The sequence below is a fragment of the Podarcis vaucheri genome (assembly GCF_965113315.1).
Source record: "Podarcis vaucheri genome assembly, chromosome: 2".
In the NCBI taxonomy this organism is placed as follows: Eukaryota; Metazoa; Chordata; class Lepidosauria; order Squamata; family Lacertidae; genus Podarcis; species Podarcis vaucheri.
In genome coordinates this window covers 74,056,152-74,078,911 of record NC_138760.1, presented here as the reverse complement: position 1 = coordinate 74,078,911, position 22,760 = coordinate 74,056,152, and the positions used below count along the sequence as shown (strand labels likewise).

At 46.2% G+C, this 22,760-nt stretch overlaps 1 protein-coding gene across 3 annotated transcripts in view; it reads right to left on the bottom strand.

Annotated features, from left to right (window-relative positions):
• Positions 1-22,760, bottom strand: part of FAM193B (family with sequence similarity 193 member B) — a 33,088-nt gene that overhangs the window by 5,443 nt on the left and 4,885 nt on the right. The window contains exons 2-7 of one of the 3 annotated variants that reach the window (XM_082213364.1): positions 7,474-7,713; positions 6,740-6,956; positions 6,177-6,377; positions 5,237-5,633; positions 2,505-2,700; positions 1,800-2,036 (exon numbers count right to left, since the gene is read on the bottom strand). In XM_082213364.1, the coding sequence (XP_082069490.1) occupies positions 1,800-2,036; positions 2,505-2,700; positions 5,237-5,633; positions 6,177-6,377; positions 6,740-6,956; positions 7,474-7,713 (1,488 nt within the window). The other 2 variants (XM_082213366.1, XM_082213365.1) reach the window with 2 other exon arrangements.

The following is a 22,760-nucleotide window of genomic DNA, read 5'->3' as shown; positions in this document are numbered from 1 at the left end:
CTTGAGCTCCTTGGAGGAAAAGGTGGAATATCATGTGATATAACAACAACAATTGTATAAACAACCTTAATTCACTTCAACTTCTGACTAGTTTACACTCGTGTGTGTGTGTGTGAATAAGAATCAGGCATGATAAAAAGTGCATGAGAATCTGAGGAGAGATGGCTGAGATGACTGGCAGAATCCGGGACCAAGGAGAAGAGTCGGTGGAAGAAGAGTGGAAAAAAATTTAAAGTATATCTTCAAAAATATTGTAAAATTAAGGACTGTTAGAAAGGTGTTGGAAAAAGAAAATTAGGTAGTTTTGGTAGATATGAGATAAAGGTTTAAGTAAAAAGGAGTTGATGAAAGTGATGAAAGAGAGGACGTTAAACTATATTATTTTAAATTAAATTACTTAACTGAAAATAAGGTTGAAAGGATTTGCTGAAAAAACGATTTGAATTAGAATACAAAATTGGCAGGTGTGAGGAGGTCAAGGAAATAAGTAAAGGAAGAAAGCTATGTAAAGGTTTAATCTGTTCTTTTTTGTAAAAAAATTTTTTAATTGAATGTATTTTTATACCTTCTTTTTCTTCCTTTTCTGTTACTGTTGTATCCTTTTTTATATTTTGTATTGGTTTTTTTTTTCTTTTTGAAACCTTAAACTTTGAATAAATATTATATATAAAAAAATATAAAAAAAGAGAATCTGAGGAGAGAGAGCTTAAATTCACCTCTTTCATCTCTCTGTGAAAGAGATCACATCTCCTGTTTGCAAAGGTAGTAGGGAAACTGAGTTCCTTGCAGATACATAGCAACTTGTGAATAACGTGAAATGCCAGGCAAAACAGCATTACTGAAACATACTAAGTAGTCAAGGAGTGTTCATACAGGTTAACAGCCAAGTCGGCACCCTTCGAGTGAACATCAATGAAGTGTTCTTGTAGCATACACAGCACAGGCTGTGCATGCAGAATGTTCCTGAAATGTCTATTTAAAAAGTTAACAAGGATGGGAAAGACATCAGCATAAAACTTTGGAAAACCATTGCAAGTCAGAGCAGTGACTGCAGGGCTAGGTGGACCAGTGGTCTGATTCTGCAAAACACAGTTTCATATGTTCAGGAATCCCCCTGTAGCATAGACAAGCTTCAGAATGAATCCCTTCACAAAAGAACCCAAGCTAGCTGCTTAGCATGTTCACGTGTGGATATACTGGAGGGAGAGCCCTGTTTCATATGGCTCAGATCAGGCCCAGAGGTACTCACAACACTCATTAGCAATACTTAGATAAGGTTGAAACTGAAGTATCTATTTGCAAGAAAGAAAGAAAGAAAGAAAGAAAGAAAGAAAGAAAGAAAGAAAGAAAGAAAGAAAGAAAGAAAACACCTTGTGATCTTATTATGCCACTATGCATTTTGGCGTCTGTATCAATTATGAAAATATGTCAAAAGTCGACATGGGGAAGTGACAGATATTTGTCAAATAGTTCATCCTCCTTTCTGTTTAACTCTTTTATCTACAGTCATCTGCCCACCCAAAGGCATACACAACTGGGGACTGAGGCATAACTGCCCCACTTCTATGAAGAAAGGACATACTATAAAAAAATCAGATTAGTTTCTAAGCAAGTTCTATCCCATTTCCATCCCTAGCTAGGGCCAAGATTTAAACTGTTCCCCCTAATCGATGGACTCATTCTATCAGGATTCTGAAATGATCCTTACCCTCTTCCCCTTCACATTCAATCTCCAAGAAGCTGTGGGCCAGCGTACGCTCTCTTTTGCACACTCATCCACGCACGCACACCCAGCCCACCTTCTTCTTCTGCTTGTGACGTGCACGCTTGGCAGCCTTGGCACTGTTCAGGGGCTTCGGCTCTGTGCTGTTGATGTAGTCCAGGAGCTCATCCACGTCCCGGTGATCGACCGCCGGCTCTCCCGAGCTGCTGCTGTGCCCCAGCTTTTGAGGGAGCTCCTCTTTTCTCTTGGTCAGCCGGGAGCGCAGCTTCTCCCGGATCTCGGCATAGTTCCGGCTCGTGGGGGCGGCCGGAGGCTGCGGACAGAGTTGGGCTATTGGTCTGCTGCGGGTGCAGGAGATGGTTACTGATCTACAACTGCCACTGACAGAAACCATGTGCTTTCCTGCTCTCTCTCCCCTCTGATAGGCCCAAGGCTGAGCTGAGATCCACAGCTAGTTCCATCCACGTAACCACTGACACTACAGAGGCCCCAAAGCTGGAACAGCTGAGTGCAAGATGCAACAGCAGGGCTTTACTTCAGCAGCTCAGGACAGGAATGAGAGGAAATGACAGGGTTGAGAGAACTGTGTGGAAGTCCAAGGCTAGAATACTGGGGTTTGGGGGTGGAGAGAGAAGCTAATCTCAAGGCTACCAAGGCCAAGAGAGATGAGCAATGATGCATGCCATGCGTGTATTGTCAACATGGTGTTTTTCCAAGCCGCCCACATAGAAACAAGTCTGGGAGTGAAGGTCATGGATGCTGCTGACTCTATTCCACTTACCGCGTTGTGGCCGAAGAACTCACAGTAGCAGCAGTCGCAGAACTTTCCATCTTTCTGGGTTGTGGAGGACGAGGTGCAGGAGCTGCGCTCGGAGCTGCTGTCCTCGTCCTCGCCAAGCCCCTCGTCTGCCTCGCAGGACTGTGGTGCGTGGCAGCTTGTACCGTTGGGGAACTTGTGACCTTTGCAGGAAGGATCCCTGCAAGAGGAAGGAAGAACAGGCAGGTGAGAGGCAGGCCAGGCAGATGGGCTGAACTGGCCTCCAAGCTCAATTCAAAGCGCTGGTTTTGATCTACAAAGCCCTAGGTGGTCTGTGAGCAAAATGCCTGACCGAGTTCATCTGTACAGACCCTGTTCTATATGTCACTGCCTTCAAGAGGACCAGGCAGGTAGACTGTTAGAGAAAGGAGACTTTCTGTTGTTGGAACACCCCATCTTTGGAGTTCACTCCCCAAACGGGCTTTCACCTGGCATTGGAATGAAAGCAATCTTCTCTTCCCTGGGCCTCCACTGACAGATTATGAATGTTTCTGCAGTTTGCCTTTTTTTTTGGGGGGGGGGGGAGGTTTTAAAGCTGTTTACTGAGTCTATACCTATGTAGGTTGTGTATCATACATATATAGTATATGTAAAATTACTCAGCCCCCAGTAATAAGCAGGTTTCAATATTACATAAAAAACAACAACACAAAAAACCCCCAGAACTATCACTGGATATATTCTCCTGAAAATGTATAGTTTGGAATTCCAAATTTATTGTATTAAGCAACTTTTTTTTTTCCTTCTTGGGATTATACTAGGTGAGTCCATTTAACCATGTACAACGTGTTCTAAACCTTATTCAGCCAATCTGTGGGCCTCATGTTCGCTTCCATTTATAAGTAACTTCTATTTTTTAAGGTTTTTTCTTACGATCAAGTGAAATACATTCTGTGAAATAAAAATTTAAAAAAATCTGGTTGCAATAATGAAATATTTGACACCAGTTCTTGTTTCCGTTTAGATACCAGACTAGTGTTGTTTTTTACTGTTTGCTTATTTTTTTGTTTGATGAGGGCTTATTTATTTATTGTTGTGAGCCATCTTGGACACTTGCATGAAAACATGCAACACAAATGATTGAAGCAAACAAAACAAAATGCTTCATTATCTCCTCAACCCTGCAGAGGCCTGAAGATTGAACTCGGGTGGGGGGGTGGGGGGTGCTGCGAGGGGGGGGTTAAGCCTGAGAAAGCAGAAGGCTTTGAAAGTGCAGCATCAACACAGAAATTAGACCAGTTCTGATGCTGAAATGCTGCAGGGCTAAGAATTAAAAAGAGGCTATAATATGGCTAAAAAATGGCAAACACAATGGAAAATGGGGATCAAACCCTGCAGCGCTCCAGCACCCCCGTCTTCAGTGAAGGCCAATAATATTACTTTGCAACACTTAACAACAGGTTCTGAAATAACTTTTTCCTTCATGGCAAAATATTCATGAAAAAAGTTTGATGGAATACAAAAGGTTTGTGGACTCTGTAGGATAGATCCACGAGTGGGAGAGATTCCTGCCCGCTCTCATTCACAGCTGTTTTCTTCCAAAACTACATGGAGTTTGCATTCTAGTGTAACTTTTTTCATTTATATTTTTTTACGGAAAGAAAAATGTTATGCCAGCACTGACCTCTTAACAGAGCAAGTGAAGCTCCAACAATGGCGGGATAGCTATGCCCCAAATAACATTATCCAGAGCTGGCACTTCTAAGAGCTAAAAAAAAACCCCCCTGCCTCATGCATTGGTCCCAGCAGGTTGGACAGGCCCTCTCTCCAAATGGTTCGTGGTAAGCATCACTAAATCTAGACGAGCAAATGCTCAAGCCATCCCTACTGTAACAGCAATCCCCTCAGGCACAGAAGTCACAGACTGCCTCTGGTTTCAATTTTTTAGGACAGGATTGAACACAAGCCTCCTTTGGGAGCTGGAGAGAACAGAGCAGGGAAAGAAGACCAAGTTGCCCATTCAGCTGCCTAGACAACACAGGTGAAAAGATGGCTTCTCCAGAAGTCCTGTTAATTCAGCATTCACCTTCATTTGCTTGCACGAAGTATACAGGGCAATTAGGCTCATCGTTATTTGTTTGTAGAGCAGTTACATGACAACGAGAAATTGTCCTGCATTCATCCTGAATTTGTTTGCAGGATGCCTACACATCCTCCCAATAATCACTCCTCCATCTCATACATTTTCCTGTCATTTCCAAGGTGCAAAATGTCCACTTTTTTGAAGGTGGATCTACTACACTAACTAGTCCAGGATTTCCCAAATTTGGGACCCCAGCTGTTGTTGGACTACAACTCCCATCATCCCTGGCCAATGGTCCTGCTAGCTAGTGATGATGGGAGTCGTAGACCAACAACAGCCGGGGACCCAAGTTTGAGAAACCTTGGGCAAGACTAACAGAAAGCTTTAATCAACTTTAATTGTGCCATCCTGCAGTTCTGGTATGCACTTAACCCCCCCCCCCAGCAAAATAGTGACACTGTAGAGGTACCCCTAGTCTATCCACCTGCCTGGAGTTTCAAATGGTTCACTCACACTGAGCAGAGATAATCGTCCTTAGGCTGCAATCCTAAAATGAATGCCACATATTCTACAGCCAATGGCAGCAAGCATGACTTCAGCCAAGTGGCAAATTACCCCAGGAAGGTACTGAGCACATTCCTATCAGCAACCCTATGCCCAGGGCTCCACTCACCTGTTGGTGCTGGGCAGTTGATGCGAGGCAGTTGGAGGACCCAAGGAGCCGCTGCAATGGCCGTTGCATGGATGAGTGCAGCCTACGGGAGGCGGTATCTTCAGCAGTGGCACATTGGCAGTTGGCAGGTGTGGGCTCTTGCAAGATCCAGTGGGAGGGGAGTCTGCTCCTGGCTTGGGCACCGGTGTGTGTGGACTGAGGGCTGGCGCAGGGAAGGGGGCCGCCTGCGGTGAGGAGCTCAGGTGGACGTGAGGAGGGGAGCTGAAGGGCCCAGGGTGGGCAGGCATCTGCTTTGTCGGGAGGAGTGCCGGCGGCTGCGAGGGGAGGCCTGTGGGGCTGTTGGGTGGAGCAGTGAGGTCCACATGCCGGTGGTGCTCCGAGGAGTGGAAGGCCTCTCCTGCAGCCAGATGGAAAAGGGAGAGCTATTAGGTCCAATCCTGGACAGCAGACTTTTCACACACTACTACAAGGGGCAAGACATTCCACGGGTGCTAAGCTTCCCCACCATGGGGACCTCTGCACCACAAGGTTCTTGCCCAGAAGTACTGCCCCTCCCATAATACCTCCAAGGCTCTGTGGCCATACACCCAGGCATGCCGCTCAAGCCAACCCAACCTGGTGATCATATTCTCAGCTAGAAGCTTCCCTGTAGCTGTGGTACTTTCCAACATACCAGGGCTTGCAACATAACATGTTTCCTCAAAACATGATAGGGTGTTTGGCCACACATATGACATGTTTAACATTTTAAACCCACAGCTCTCAGAAGGGGAAAGGGGGGCAACCCTTGCCCTTTGGGGTTGTGCTAAGGTCTCACTCAGCCCAAGGATGGGCCCTAAGGGGCTGGCCCCGAGAGGAGGCAGGATTCCACAGTAGTGAGCCCACTTTTTGCCCTGCGGATGTGGTCAGCTGGCCTTCCCCAGGCCCCGCCCATACAGACCTGGCGGGGTGGGTCTCCGGCACATGCTCTTGAACTGCTTGGGAAGAGTTTTGCAGAAGTCGAGTGAGGTAGGCAGAGGCGAGCCTGGGGTGCCGCTGGGAGCTGGGGAGAGCGCGTGGCTGTAAGGGCAGGCTTTGAGCCCACCTCCCACAGCAGGGGCCTGGCTGGCACACTCCGGAGGGAGGCCGGGGTGCTTGTCACCTGAAATGGAGTCAGAGATGGAGCTGGCTGCTCTCCAGGCCCCTCACTCACCTCCCCACTTGTGGCACCGCATCTGGGTTGCAAAAGGCCTCTGGTGGGAAGACCTCAGTAAGCAGGGACCTTCATGTAAAGAATTACTCTCCCTCAGGAGAAGAGCAAGACAGGCTTGTGCATGGTCATCCCTTCTCTGACAAAATGCATTGATATAGGTTGCCAGATGCTAGCACTTCCTCACACAGTTCAGCAATTGCCACGCCCCCTCCCAATGACTACTGGCATAGCCTCCATGAAGAAGCTGTGGGGAGAACCCCGCATCTCGAAGGGAGAAGAGCATCACTGGCCCAGGGGCAAGATGAACTTACCTGGTACAACAGGTGTTCCGCCCAGGGAGCTCCCTTGAGCTGCCCCATTGGCATGCTGGGAGTTCCAGAGCCCCGAGAGCTTGTGTGCAGACAGGAAGGAGCTGGGGTCCCAGTCTCCCGAGTTCCCGTGGCACGAGGATGAAGATGACGAAGACGAAGAGGAGTGGGAGCCTGCCCCGCAGGACTGTGACTTGCAGGCCGTATGCGACAGCGAGACCTGGGAAGAGAACGGGCGGCTCAGACCACAAAACCAATGCAACACGTCTGCTTGGGAGGGTAAGCTCATGGCTGATCTGTGAGGAATAGTAACATTGGACTAACCTTTGCTCCAACCAATTCTTGTCCTGGACCCACCATGGCACTTGCCCAGGAGGACGCAGACTCTCGGTGAGGAGACAGGCTTGTCTAGTCTTACCTCTACTCTCATTCCCTTTCCCACCACCGCAAATGATGACAGTGACAAGAAAGAAAAGAGTCAAGGCCCTGTTGTTGTAGGCAATGCATTCACTCAAGCCAAAGCTGGCAAGTTACACAGCCTAGAGCTGGGAGCAGTTAGGGTCCCAGAACATAACACAGCCATCCGACAGTGGTCAAGGGTGTGCAGTGCAGCTTGACCAATCCAGGAAGGCCTTTTATGTAGACTGCTGGCTTCACAGCAGTTAACCCTCCTTGACCCAACAACATCTGTCCCAGAGTGAGTGATGGCGTGCATTCTGGTGGGGTTAAATGCTTACCGCCAGCGCCTGCTCCTGGACTGCCCTCCTTTCTTCCTCTTCCACGCTCTGCCTGCAGCTCTGGCAGATCCACAGCGGCATCTCTCCCAACAGGTTCTGCACCAGCGTCGGTACAAAATCCGGAGGCAGCCGCTCCCCCGGAGATATCAGCCCATTGTGGGATGGCCCTCCCCAATCTTTACGCTCCCGGTGGCACAGCAAGCAGCACGTCTGCACTGACTGGTTGGAGGTGGGCAGCACCTGCAGCAGGGCAAACACACAGAAAGCGAGGGTTGCTCACAGGGGACACTGGGCCATGCGCTATGGCGACAGGATATGCTTAGGAAAATCCCCAAATCTGGATTAGGGCAATACCTTTTGTCAGGTCATGGCTTTCCCACAGAGCTCTCGCAAACCTGTGGGCAAACAGGCCATCCAGACAGCCAACAGCTGGATGCTCCCAGAAAAGATTTTCTAGTGCTTCCTGCCTAACTCTGCTATTACTACAATACTGTTCACACTAAGCGACCTCAGAACTAAGCACAACAGCAGAGTGGCAGATCCGGGACAGCAGGAGAGGGAATGAACAGTCTGTGGTGGCAGAAGGGTGTGTGTTTCTGTGTGAGAGCCACAAAGGTGCCTGATCTGTATCTCAGTTCTCTCTGTCCCTTTTATTCTCCCACCCGCAGTTGTCCCCCAGCTCACAACTCCTGCCTCAGCAAAGGACACTGCTTCCCCCACCCAATGCTTCCAGCACTATTCCAAGGCCCTGTGGGCCCAGAAGACAGGCAGCCTGCTCCCCCTTGCTCCTGTGCAGCTGAAGACGGAGGAACAGCTGCAAACCGTAAGGCAGAAACCTTCTCCTGGCTGCTCCTTTCATTCCCACACAAGGCCTTCAGCTTCCTGTCTGGCTCCGGGGCGGAAGCCAGGCGACAAATCGGCTTCAGTACTGCTTTGAGATGGTGACAGGCATGAAGGGTTAGGGGCAGGGTCGCATTGTTTCCCCACCGACTGAGGAGCCTGGGACAATGGGCCGTGCATCTGACTGCTGCTGCAAAGCAGATGGTCGTTCTCAGACTCAAGGTGAGACAAAGCCCAAAGGGGCAAAGGGTGCAGCATGAGGAGGAGACAGAAGGAGAACCGGAGTTCCCTTCTCACAATCACCGCAGGAACAGGTGTGCTCGGGGGCAGGGGTGACAGAGGAAAGTGACAAAGGAGTAGTTCCACAGCAGGATGTGGGCTGGCAGCCTCAGAGCATGCCCAGAAAATCAGACACACCCCTGAGGGGGAGAGTCCAATCAGCAACAACTTGTCAGCGTATGTAAGAGAATATTAATTACCAATCCCGTGGCTCTATAGTTTAAGGTGAGGTTCTTTTTCTGCATTCTTTCATCATAAAACCAGAAAATGCTATTCAACAGAATGAAGACAAATTATCTTATCAGGAGGAAATCTGGCACTGGAAATCTAAGAATGCCAATGTGTGATAGCAGTTTAATTGTGTCCTGTTTTTGCACACCCCTTTTCTCAAAACATACCTAGAAATTTCCCCTTTCACGTAAGCGAGAAAACCAAATTGCTGTTTTGGTGAAAGTCTGTTAAGTATTCCTAAAGTTATGACAGTTCAAAGTTCCCATTTTAAATAAACAATTTAACTAAGGGCAAGTATGACAAAATGGATCTGTTGGGCAGACTGAAGTTCCTCTGGTTGAACCTGCTTCCCCAAGGAAAAGGGTTGCTGCCAGAGGGAACAGGTTGGAGCAGTGTGCATTTCTAGCTGCTCTGCATGCGACATTGTGCTGCTGTGCATGTTCAAAAGTGGTGGGCTGCTTGTGCAATGGGCTACTGCATCTGTTTGTGCATGCCTGCGTATGGCATACCCTTGCAAATGCCTACCCATGGCATGCTCCTGCTTATTCCTGTGTGTGGTGTGTTGCTATGAAACTTTGATTATTACGTGTTCCAGCAGATGTGTGCATGTGTGTGTATATATCAAGAGAAAAGGTGCCACAACTCCATTAGACTGCACTCCTGGGGCTTAGATCACAGCCCCCACCCCTTCCACTCTGCTGGCAGAAGCCCAGCGGTTCCTTCACCTTTGATCTTCTCTCTCCCACCCACTTTGGATTGCTTTGTAAGTCTTTAGAATTCAGAAGAAGAGCAAAGCAAAAGTGCAAGTCTGATATCCTGATCAGTTTTGATAGCTACTCTGCAGGTTTTACTTTCAGTTCAACATGTACAGTTTGTACTTTGCAGCTTAAGGTAAGCAAATCAAAAGTTTAGGGTTATATCCAACTAAATCATTACATGCGTGGAATGACTTCTGCAAGTGCACTGGAACTTCTCTCCTCTCCTCCAAATCTGCACTGGAGAGTTGGAGGGAAGAACCAGAACAGATTTAGGGAGCTGACAGTCCGGGGTGGGGGGGTGGGGGGGTGGGGGGGAGGAATTTCATTGTGTTTACCAAATCTGTTCTGCTTGCACATTGATTTCATTGGATACAACCCTTAGAATGTAAAACTATATATCTAACTAAAGACCAGCTTCCCAGCTTCAGAGTTCTCCCAACCGATATAAATAGAGGATTTGGGCTGAAAAACCAAGATAAAATTTGTGTGCACAGACGCTAAGTTGTAAATGGGCACAGCATATACTGTAGATCAGACTGTGCCTACCTATGTTTTAGACTGCAGCTCCCATCAACTTCAGCCAGTCACCATCCAAAACATCTGGAAGGCATTGGGTTGGCAAAGGCTAAGGTAATACATAGGTTTTTACCAATTCCATGGCAGAGAAGCTAAGGCTGTTGCCTTAACTTACTGTTTCCATGCTTTTTGGTGCCTGAGTGAATTCATAAATGCCTTAACTCTTCTCTTAAATGAGTGTTGTTGTTTTTAATCCTAGAATATGCACCTATCACCGGCAATCATCAGATGTTGATTTCACCTCCTAAATTAAACACTGCAAGGCAGACAAACATCTGCTTAAAACACACTCATCTTTGTTCCCTAGGCAAGCCTCTTCTCACCACACCTTTGTTCCCTGGAAATCCCTATCAAGGAGCGAGGTTCTCAAAAGGAGGACTGACACAGCAAGAGACAGATTCAGAACACGGGACTCCAAACCTTGTCATGCCTGTTTGGAAATTCCAAACTTTCTGGAACAAATTTCAATATTGTTGATGGAAGAAATAACTCTTTGGGTATAAGAAGTAGCACTCGTTATTTCCACAACTCCTGATGTCACTTAGAGTAAATGCAACCGAAGGTCTTTACTTTCAGCTATCCAACCCACACCGTAATGAAAAATATATCTACTGCTTAAGCAGTATCTATTACCGGGATCCCTGAAATGTATCCATTTCGCCTGTTGCTGCTGCTCCTGGACTTAGCAAACACGTCCCCGAGTTTGTCATAAGCTCCCTACCACCACCACCTCTACTTCACACACCTACAGCAACCCTCACCAGAGCCAGCCCTGCAATGAGGCAGAGAGGCAACTGCCTCAGGCGGCAGATACTGAGGTACAGGGAGTGGGCAGAGCTGTGTGTACCATGTGGCCCATCCTGCTAGCCTGCTGCCCTCAAGTACAGTGGAAGATCCTGTTCATCATTATTGGAGTAAATTTCAAATGCCACTCCAATTGGCTTCTGTATGTGCCTTGGAGCTGGGGCATAGTTTAGGGGGTTTTGTTGGTTTTTTTTCCTGTTGTTACCTTCTTGTATCTTGCATTTTGTAGCTTATGATTTATGTGTAAATTGTTCAGTTTGGTTGTGAACTTCTTGACATTTTGTTTATTATTTAGGATTACTTGTATTACATTTGTAGTTATGTCATTTTTAAAATAAATTGTAAGCCACCTTGAGCATGGTTTTAACCTTGGAAAGGTGGAATATGAATAAAATGACTGACTGACTGACTGGTTGGTCAGTTGGGGGAGGGCACCAGCTGGTCCTCTGCCTCAGGCAGCAAAATGTCTTGAGCCAGCCCTGACCATCACCTATTCCTGCTCCAGCTTCTAGCCACAAGTGCCACAACCATGATAGTTCTACAAACTTAAGTAGGCCTTCCTAAAGAAGCAAGAGCTTCTCTCTCATCCTATCCAGCCTTCATTTTGAGTGCTGAGGTTGAGTTAGGAGGTATTGCCCTCTCATTCTTTGCTTCCTTCTGATCAGTAGTCTACAGGCAAGTGTGTGAGTGCCCCTCCTTTCCCCCCTCTTTTGCCCACTGATGATAATTTACACCCATCCAGCAGTGTCCTCCACCCACTGGCAGAGGAAGAGGAGTGTGGGGGGGGAGCGCCCCGCCCCTGGCAGTGAAATCACGGCAGGGTGCCATCGCGGCTGCCTCCCTGCCCGGGACACACGTCAGCCCCACCCCCGTCTGCTCTCCACCCTACCCCCGGTGCCAAAGCATGAAGTTCCGCCACTACCTCCACCCTCATTTTAGTGAACATGCTGCTCTGTCAAAACACACTGGGAGCCTACATGGCCCTGACCCATCATGTCAATTTAACTCAGGGATGGGGAACATGTGGCCCTCCAAATAATGTTGCACTCCAACTCTAGAGAGCCACAGATTCCTCACTCCGGAATTCTAAACATTACGCCTCTTCTGAGGTTTCGGATGAGAACATCACCAGCCAAACACTTATCTCTTTGTTTTGTCTTGCGTCTGATCCAGATATGAACTGTCTGGTGCAGATTAATTCTCCTGCAGGGCTATTCCACGTAGGAAGTCACTTGTTTAGAAAGAGTCCCCGCATGAAAATTGCACCCTACGTCAAAAATGCATCACCTTGAGCAAATACTGACTCCTGAGTTTCCCCATTGTGGTGGCAGAGGTCGCATGAAATATATGTAGGTAGAAAGTTCTCTTAAGTATGGGGAACCCAGGCTGTGTGCAGACATACTTCAAAATCAGGGCAAGCTGCTCGTTTCCACATGGCTTGAACCAACCCTTTCGACATGCATTTACCAGTGAATTCAGTTCTGATTCACTACTCCATTTTGACCCCTTCCCCATTTCGGGCAGGCAGCCTGCCTTTTAAATATTTTTTTCAAAAACTGTAGCTTAACTATGTCCGGTCACTTGAATGTTTATTCAGAGCCCAATCTGAATAAAAACAATCAATTCCTTTTTTATTTTTTCTATTCATTTTGGGGTTTTTTTTAAAAAAGAAAACTGAAGGGTGAATGAAAGAAATGGCAGTGCTATCATAGGAATCAGTCAATCAATCTCCATGGCCAGCTTTTGCAGAAACAGGTTAAGCTGGTCTCCCAGAGATGGATCTTGAAGAGAAGTCTGTATGTAAGGCACAATACATTAAGAGTCATTCAAAAGTAAAACCCTCAAGCTCTGAGGGAGAAAGCAGGGTCCTGTCCACCAGCCTGCAGCCATCACTGGCTGGACAAATGGCAGGCATTTAAAGAATCACTACACATAGTGTGTACACAGATAGAACTACCTCAGATGAGTGGGAATTCTGAGTCACTCTCTTTTCACATGTATAGAAGACTTGAGTGGTGGGGCAGGCCACCTTTTGGACACACCAGCAGGGGAGGGGGAGGTGTAACCCACATAGCCCTGTGACCCCCCTCATGCATTCTTTGTATGAATGAGTTGTTTGACCCCCTCCACAGTGAGTGCTCTTTCCCTGCAAGCTTGCCACAAAGGTCACATACATCTGGACACAACCCCATAATCAAATCGCTGCTCATCTGACTGGACATGTTCTCCAGCAGCCTTGTGCACCTTAGAGATTTGCTGAGGGCAGAAAGGGATAGTGGCATGTTTAAGAACTATGGTCTATGGATCAGACTTCAGATATTTAATCCATATTTCTTAAGGCATGTGGGAAATGCCACAGTGATTTGTTGTTGTTTAGTCGTTTAGTCGTGTCCGACTCTTCGTGACCCCATGGACCACAGCACGCCAGGCACTTCTGTCTTCCACTGCCTCCCACAATTTGGTCAAACTCATGCTGGTAGCTTCGAGAACACTATCCAACCATCTCGTCCTCTGTCATCCCCTTCTCCTTGTGCCCTCCATCTTTCCCAACATCGGGGTCTTTCCCAGGGAGTCTTCTCTTCTCATGAGGTGGCCAAAGTATTGGAGACTCAGCTTCACGATCTGTCCTTTCAGTGAGCACTCAGGGCTGATTTCCTTAAGAATGGATAGGTTTGATCTTCTTGCAGTCCATGGGACTCTCAAGAGTCTCCTCCAGCACCATAATTCAAAAGCATCAATTCTTCGGCGATCAGCCTTCTTTATGGTCCAGCTCTCACTTCCATACATCACTACTGGGAAAACCATAGCTTTAACTATACGGACCTTTGTTGGCAAGGTGATGTCTCTACTTTTTAAGATGCTGTCTAGGTTTGTCATTGCTTTCCTCCCAAGAAGCAGGCGTCTCTTAATTTCATGGCTGCTGTCACTATCTGCAGTGATCATGGAGCCCAAGAAAGTGAAATCTCTCACTGCCTCCATTTCTTCCCCTTCTATTTGCCAGGAGGTGATGGGCCCAGTGGCCATGATCTTCGTTTTTTTGATGTTGAGCTTCAGACCATATTTTGCGCTCTCCTCTTTCACCTTCAATAAAAGGTTCTTTAATTCCTCCTCACTTTCTGCCATCAAGGTTGTGTCATCTGCATATCTGAGGTTGTTGATATTTCTTCCAGCAATCTTAATTCCGGCTAGGGATTCATCCAGCCCAGCCTTTCGCATGATGAATTCTGCATATAAGTTAAATAACCAGGGAGACAATATACAGCCTGTACTCCTTTCCCAATTTTGCCACAGTGGTAGATCTTCTTTATTGCTAATAGGAGGTTTGAAAGCTGACCTCGCTGTGACTGACACCACACTCCAGGATATGAATCACTAACAAAAGCCCGCTAGATCATGCTCATCCTGCAGATCGTAGGCTAAGCAGCATGTGCCCTGCATTGTCAGCGAAGACAAGTTTCTTGTTCTGTTAAGCAGTCATCTCTGCTCCTATTCCCCTGAAAAGCTGACTTGTCAGTGCCGATGGCTTGGCTACATCAGAACGGGGTTCTTGCTTCCACACTAGACCAGTTCAACCTGGCTAAATGAAGTGATGCCGTATATTTAACTACCATGCACAATTTGATCATTTGCTGGTGGAGGGGACCCTATCACTGAAACCCTGGAAAGCTACTGCAAGTCTCTGTAGACAATACTGAGAGATGAACCAATAGGCCAAGTCAGAAAAAGGCAGTTTCTTATGTTACTAATCAAAGAGTAGGGAAGACAAGATTTACTCATGCTGAAAACAATCACAAACAATTTTATTTATTTTTTACTAATTAGGTTGCTCTACAAGTGTCTCTCTTTCAGACCATGCATTAAATGCTATCACAGCATGCTACTGTTTCAGTTTGATAATGGTATTACCAGGAATACGAGAGGCTAAAGGTGGGGTTCAACTGAGTCTTGGTAGTGGAAGCCTGTGCAAGGACTTCCACTAGCACAATGCCTTTCTCACTTTCCCAAGCCCCAAAATTGGATGGGGGGGTGGGGTGTTCAGGAGAACCCCCAGTACAGCACACAAGGGGAGAAGAGGAAGGAATCCAGAGAAGGAACCCAGGAATCTTTCCTGCTCCTGCTCCAGACATTTTTGGTCAACAACTACCATGCTGCTGTCCAATATCATATGCAGTACTATATACAAGTATTTAGAAGACCCACTTAGTTCAATGGAGCTTAATCCCATGTACGTGTGCGTAAGATTGCAGCCTCACTAATACTAATCTAGATTTAAAATTTCATCTACAACGTATTAACCTCTAGACCAGCCTTTCTCAACCTTGGGTCGCCATATGTTGTTGGACTACAACTCCCATCATCCCTGACCACTGGTCCTGCTAACCAGGGGTGATGGGAGCTGTAGTCCAACAACATATGGCGACCCAAGGTTGTGAAAGGCTGATCTAGACCAGTAGTGGAGAATCTCTGGTCTGCAAGCACTAATTAGGCCTGACAGGGTTTCTAGTTTGGCTTGTGAGGCAGTTTTCCCCAAACCACACCCACCCAACATCATATATGACATCAGTTGTGGGCCAGGTAAAACCTCAACAGCTAATGAACAATCTGGAACTTAAAGGGTGCTCCCAATTGTGCCTTGGTAAGCAAGGCTTGCTGACAGTACTGACCTACGAGTGCCACTGAATTTTTCCATTCGCAGGCATCACTTTGATTCAAACCACACAAGGAAACGGACTTCAAAGAGGCTTGCTGTAACCACTGAGCAGCTAATCCGGGCAACGGGGTGAGCTCCCGTTGCTCTGTCCCAACTCCTGCCAACCTAGCAGCTCGAAAGCACACCAGTGCAAGTAGATAAATAGGTACTGCTGTGGCGGGAAGGTAAACGGTGTTTCTGTGCGCTCTGATTTCCGTCACGGTGTTCCATTGCGCCAGAAGCAGTTTAGTCATGCTAGCCACATGACCCGGAAAGCTGTCTGTGGACAAACACCGACTCCCTCAGCCTAAAAGCGAGATGAGCGCCGCAACCCCAGTCACCTTTGACTGGACTTAACTGTCCAGGGGTCCTTTACCTTTACATATAGGCAGCTATATTCACCTGTCAAAGCTGGGTCACTGGGTGAGGGAGCTAAAGATCAGGCCTGCCAGCCAGATCTAATTCCCTGCCCCTACTCCAGATGTTTGAAGCATAATTCCCATCAAACCCCAACCAGAATGACTAATCATCAGGGATGATAGGAGTTGCAGTCCAAAAATCTGGGGGCCACCAGGCTGAGTGAGGCTGCCCAGCAAGATCTTTGACTTAAAGTCCACACACATTACCTCAACCTTTCTGGCCAGAGCTTCTGCAAAGGATTCCAACCCTACCTGCACCATGTGGCACATTAAGGGTTGAGCAACATGATATAGCTACCTTGGAATGACCTGGCCTTCTCTGAGGCAGGCCTCCAATTTACAATGTGACAGCTAGAAAAATAACCAGAGTGCAAAGCTACCCACAAACGTTTTTAACAGGGAATCAAGACCACCCCAAGGGAAGCGTTTTTATCAAAACATCACACACCTACAACAACTACAACATCGAGATACCACCATAAAACTTGTTTGGTTTGGGACTGCTAAGTTTTACCTGAACAACGTATGAAAAGGAGATGCCCTCGGCGATAAGGAGAACCACATTTGTAAAGACACACCTTGACTTAATTTTACCAGCTTTAAAGTTAAAACAGAAAATAAGTATTTCCAAAAATGTTAGGGGAAGGGTAACTACAGCAAGGAAAAGTGTTTAAGAGAAAATAATCCACTCAATCATTAGTTAATGCATTTCCCCAGAACATACCAAACTAATTGGACCATATAAAAACCAAAGCCCAAACCAGGAAGTGTTGTATTTATAGTTTCAATCCCACCCACTCCTTGGTCATGCATCCAACCAGCAAACAATTACAGTACTGAGCATGTGTAGTAGATCCTCAGGTGCTTTATAAGGGAAACAGACAGACATCTTTTAGGATAATACTGAAGGGAAAGACAGGAGGTGGGTGCTTTCTGATTGGCTGAATGGTAACACCACTACCACCCTCCCCATAGTTTCAAATTTTAGATGTGTCTGTGATTCCCCCCTGTCTACTATGAGGCATCTTAACTTTGAAAATGGCTCAAACAAATGTAGTTCTGAGCGTACCCAGACTATAGCATGTTCCAGCCTATGCTATTCTTCCTGCTAACATTCAGGACTATATTAAGCAGGTGAGTCCCTAGAGAATCCTCTTCAGGTAATTGGAGAGTGAGAGTGTGCTGAATAAGACAGGTAGTTCTGACTTCTGTTTTTAGATATACATTTCCTATAGGCTTCAAAATTAAATTTTCCTTGTGTGCTCACAGCTAGTAACTAAAATCTTCTTGTATTGTGGTCATCTTGGTTAGTATATTTTTATATTCAGGTGTGCTACCCCAGGGAGCCTTGGTTGACTAGGAAGGGACTCGTTTTCCCAGAGAGGAGGGACTTTCTTGTTGGAAGAGGCACTTGTTCAAGATGAGATACATAAGCTGCATCTCATCTTCCCATTTCTTAAAGCTGGAACTAACTGTGATTCCCCTCCTCACCTGTAGATATCCTGTTAGAAGCTCTCTTTTAAAGTCACTTCTGTGAGTCCAGCGCTGCCCTCTAAGACATATAGATGATTTATTTGCTCTTTGAAAAATGAGGAACTGAAAAGAGGGGTGAGGGCTTATGGTAAACTCCATGATAGAAAGCTATCTGTTTGAATTAGGGCAACAACTTTTAAATCTATAAATCAATTGCCCAAACCTTTAGCCACTTTAATGAAGGGAAAGTTTTAATTGGTAGTGCTGTGATTTAAAAGCAAGTTTGGCATTTGGGTTCCGATGTATAGCAAGGAAATAAATGGTAGGATATTTTGCATGGCGAGGTCTCAAAAAAGCAGTTCTGTTGCAGTTTTAGTAATATGCAAAGTGGTGTAAATGTAAGTTGTTAAACAGCAGACACACCAAATTCATTTTGGTTTAGCTGACAGCTCTAAACAGAACAGTGAAAGAAGTATGAAGTAACTGTAGAAACAGAAGTTGATACAGCAGATAACCTCCCTACACAATTAATTATTTGATTTTTAAAAAATGTTGTAGCTTTTATTGTGATGTCTTGAAGAGCTCTTGCCTGGAAGCAGAGTATACATTTTCAAAAAACAGGAGCAAAGCCTACCTTCTTATACCACAGAACAATATATATATCTGTTTGGATCAGAGCAATAGGCACACAGACAACTGCTGTTATATAACGTCTGAATATTGGGATGGTGGTGGTTGTGTGTTTTTAAAAATGTGACCAACTGACTCTCAAGCTGGTGGGTAGCTTGCTGCTGAAGTAGGTAAGCTTTTTGCCTTTATTTGAGAACAGTGTATGGAATGCCTAAACAGAGGATAAGAGTTAGATGCAGGAAGAAATCCAGCTTGTATTTAACAAATAATATGTCCCAGTCCTGCTGTGTAATATCCAAGCAGTCCAAACACAGATAACAAATCAGCACTCACTGGTTTGTTCCCAATGCCACTATTCAAGTCTCTCCCTTTTTGGCTCTCTGTCCCTAAACTGCTCTCTTGGTACCCTCTCAAAGCAAGGACTAACTTGGGGTGGGGAGGAAGGAACATCCTATAAAAGCTCCCTTTTGGGAGAATGTTTGTAACCAGTCCATTTCAGCCTAGCCACTGAAATGATAACTAATAAAGCTTACTAGTATCTTGCTGCACACCTTTTTGCAAAAGAACCTCTGAAACAAGTGAGTAATCAACAGATTTTTTTTAATGAATGGGAGTAATGTAAAGATCAAAAGGCTAAGAGACATGGCCAAACTTGGCCCTCCAGCTGTTTTGGGACTACAACTCCCATCATCCCTAGCTAACAGGACCAGTGGTCAGGGATGATGGGAACTGTAGTCCCAAAGCAGCTGGAGGACCAGGTTTGGCCATGCCTGGGCTAAAACCTTGCTATGGAATGTTTAGTGTAGACAGAGAAGAGATATTTGTACTAATTCTGAAGGCTGGGTCATTTCTTCCAACCTAGGCTTCAATCCAGAAGTGTGAGAGGCTCCCTTTCAGCTGGTATATCAACTGAGGACCTGAGCTGTGCCTTTCAAAACACTCCCACAGCTTTCAGAAGCATCTTGGTATCTGAGCTGCTGATACTTGTACATGCATATCTGAGCTAGTTCCCCTTCTAGGAATTTTTGCACCTGACCTGCTCTTTGAAACTGAATTCAGAAAGCAGTTTAGAAGTTTGGCTCTGCCCCAACTCCCTTCCAGTGCATTAAAAGGCTACTGGCTGTGGCCGTTTAATCTGAGAAGAGAAAATGTTGGGCACAGTCTCTTAATGCTAAAGAGCAAGTGTGTTCTGGCGACTGGGCAGAAGGAGAGACGCGTCCATGTATCTTACTATGCAACTTTGCTACTCGGCTCCTAGGTACACATGGCCTACTGATGTAAGGGAGTTGACCACTTGCATGTGGGAAGGGAAAGCAGAGGTGTCTACTCTTCTTAACCCTCAGCCTCCTCACCTCAAACTACAACTTATGGATACAGCAGTTTATTGATGTTGTTCTGCATGCAGCACTGGGAGCACTAACTTTTTCCAGTAGTCAGGAGTGTCAGTAAAGATGGTAGTAAGGATTTTGACTTATCCCTGTCACCGCCTCTTAGTTGCTCAGCAGCTAAGTCAGCAGCATGCCATCATCTCATTGCAGTCTAGACAAGCAGAGGTGGCAGCAGAATGGCCTGATCCTTCCTCACACACGCTCCCGAGATGAGCATGCATCAAAACCCTTTCTTGTCCTTGCCAAGGGTATCTACTAGTACAGAGGTTTGCAAACTTTTTTCATTGGGCCACCTTAAATTTTTTACTGATAAGAAATATATAAGAAAACAAAAAGAAACAACTCCTAGCAATGCCTGATTTATAACATAGAACACAACTACTTTATAATATGAAAATAAGAAATCTGGAAAGTATATAAAACAATGCAGCTACATATTCCATGGTTTAAAAATTGTGGGTGTTTTTTTTATGCTATACTACACTGAAATGTTTGAACGTTTCTTTGATTCCTTGAATCTTCCCACCACACTTGCCATCCTCTCCTGCCACACACTTTGAGAACCACCGCACTAGTACCAAAGTACCAACTATTTTACTAGAAAAAGAGGTGCCTAAACTCACCACAAATGCCTCCCTCATTCTCTTATAATGGCAGTGGCGCTGAGAGGTGCTGAAACTGAGTTCCGGTAAGTTCCATCTGAAAAAAAGCGCTGTAAACTACCAAGATATCCTTTTCTACTGAGTGGCAGGAAAGGCAGCTAACTATCCTCTTCCCTGAGCCGCAAACGGGGGACCTGGTGAGGGGATATTTTTCCACAGTCACATAAGTGGGTGGCTACACAAAGGTGACTGCTACGGGCAGGGCTTTTTTTCAGCTGGAACTCACCAGAACCGAATTCCGGCACTTCTTTGGTGCGTTCTGGCAACCTGTCACAGGAGGCTGAGTGCCAGAGGCTGTGGGCGGCACGGCACTCCGTGGTGAGTGATGATGGAGGCTGCAGGCAACAAGGCGATTGGTGTGAGAAGTTCAACAACTTTTGATGGTTTCTCCCTTAAAAAAAGCTCAACAAGTTCTGGCACCTCTTTTTCCAGAAAAGAAGCCCTGGGGTCTTTCACCCTTTGCTCTGGCTTCCTGTGTCTTCTGCTATTTCTGGATAATAATAATAATAATAATAATAATAATAATAATAATAATAATTTTTTGTTATTTATACCCCACCCATCTGGCTGTGTTTCCCCAGCCACTCTGGGCGGTATCACAGCGGCTCCCAACAGAATTTTAAAAACACAATAAAACTTCAAACGTTAAAAACTTCCCTAAACAGGGCTGCCTTCAGATGCCTTCCAATATTCAGATAGTTGTTTATTTCCTTGACATCTGATGGGAGGGCATTCCACCGGGCAGGCGCCACTACTGAGAAGGCGCTCTGCCTGGTTTCCTGGTTTTTCTGACAGTGAGGGAACTGTCAGAAGGCCCTCGGAGTCCGGGCTGAACGATGGGGGTGGAGACTCTCCTTCAGATATACTGGGCTAAGGCCGTTTAGGGCTTTAAAGGTCAGCACCAACACTTTGAGAAGGATTGCATCTCAGTTGTAGAGCTTCTGTTTACATGCAGAAGGTCCCTGATTCAATCATTGACATTTCCAGGTAGGACTGGAAGTGTCTGCTGTCTGCAACCCTGAAGAACTGAGCCAGTCAGTATGGACAATGGGACAATGGGCTGGGTGGGACAATGGTCTGCTTCTGTAAACAGCACCTTCCTGAGCTCCTAGATATCTAATTGCAAGATCACCTAGAATCCTGTCAAAGCAGAACTGGAGCACCAGCAGCTTCCTAACACTAAGGAAGGGAAGAGTAAGTGTGTCGCCTTCATGGCGTAACTTCTGCAAAACAAAATGTCACAATGTGAAGCCTTTGAACATTATGTGTACTTGCACTTCTAGTGTTGGAGCCACTGGGTCTGTAATACTAGAGAGCAGAAGGACACATCCAGCTCCCAGCAGGTGGCTTTGTGTTAAGCACAGCACTGTGGCGATCTTGTGCAGTATGCTATGGCTAGCGAGCAGTTGGCCATTTGGGTGTTCACCAAGAGGCAGTTGCTAACTACAAGACTGACTTAGTGTGACAGCTGCTGAAAAGAAACATACAAAAATAACTGCAGTTAATGCACCCCCGGATCATGGCCCTGGGTAACAAGACTGCAACTGGTACTTGAATCTGGGGAGAAGGAGGTTTGTTAGGTAGTTTTGTTAGTTCGCATTCTCAAACTCTGTCTGGCTACTCCAACCTCAGGACGGGCAGGACAGGATCTGGTTTGGTACAATGGGAAATGAAGCCAGGAGATGGATAAAGACACTCCATAGTTTTCCAGAAATTGCCGTGAGCCTCTAGGTAGTCAACTGCTAATAAAAACCAGCAGCAGAAAGACAACATTAAACAATACACTTGGATTATTGTGGCAATCTTTCATGGCATCATAGAATCTAGTGGCGTAGCGTGGGGGGTGCAGGGGGGGCCGGACGCACCGGGCGCAACGTCTGGGGGTTAGGGTTAGGGGGCGCAAATCCACGGGTTAAGGGGCGCAAATCCATGGGTTAGGGGTCGCAAATCCACAGGTTAGGGGGCACAAATTACTTGCCTTGCCCCGGGTGCTGACAACCCACGCTACGCCACTGATAGAATCTAACCGCTGACAGTTGTGACTGAGAAGTGCAAAAAGTCAACATCAAAGGCAGGGAAGATCTTAATGCACTCTGTATAGTCAAGCTAAAGAAATCTGGCTGCTGTGCTAAGCAACACCAACTTATGGACAAGTATGGCAGCATGCCTGCCCAGCCTTAAGTGTTTGTGGCAAGTCTAAATCTCACTTTGTGAACCCGAGGCATTACTACTAGCAGTCTGTCTCGCAAAACTTGTACAATACTAGCTCTGGTGTGCTGCCTGGCAGCATCCCTGTCGCTTTTGCTTGGAGGACTAACTTTCCTTTTAATTACTTTAATTAGACTATTGTAAGTTAGCCTCCATGCAGCTCCCGAACAAGTGCTGTGAAGGTCAGCTCCACTAGTACATTCCTAATTGCTTAGAAATGAGTGGACAAGAGAAACTTGCCTCATTGTATTGAAGTGCGGCTGTTGGTTTAACTGCAGGCTCCATTGCATTGAAAAGCTATATAAAAGGGAGATGATCACTAGGTACTG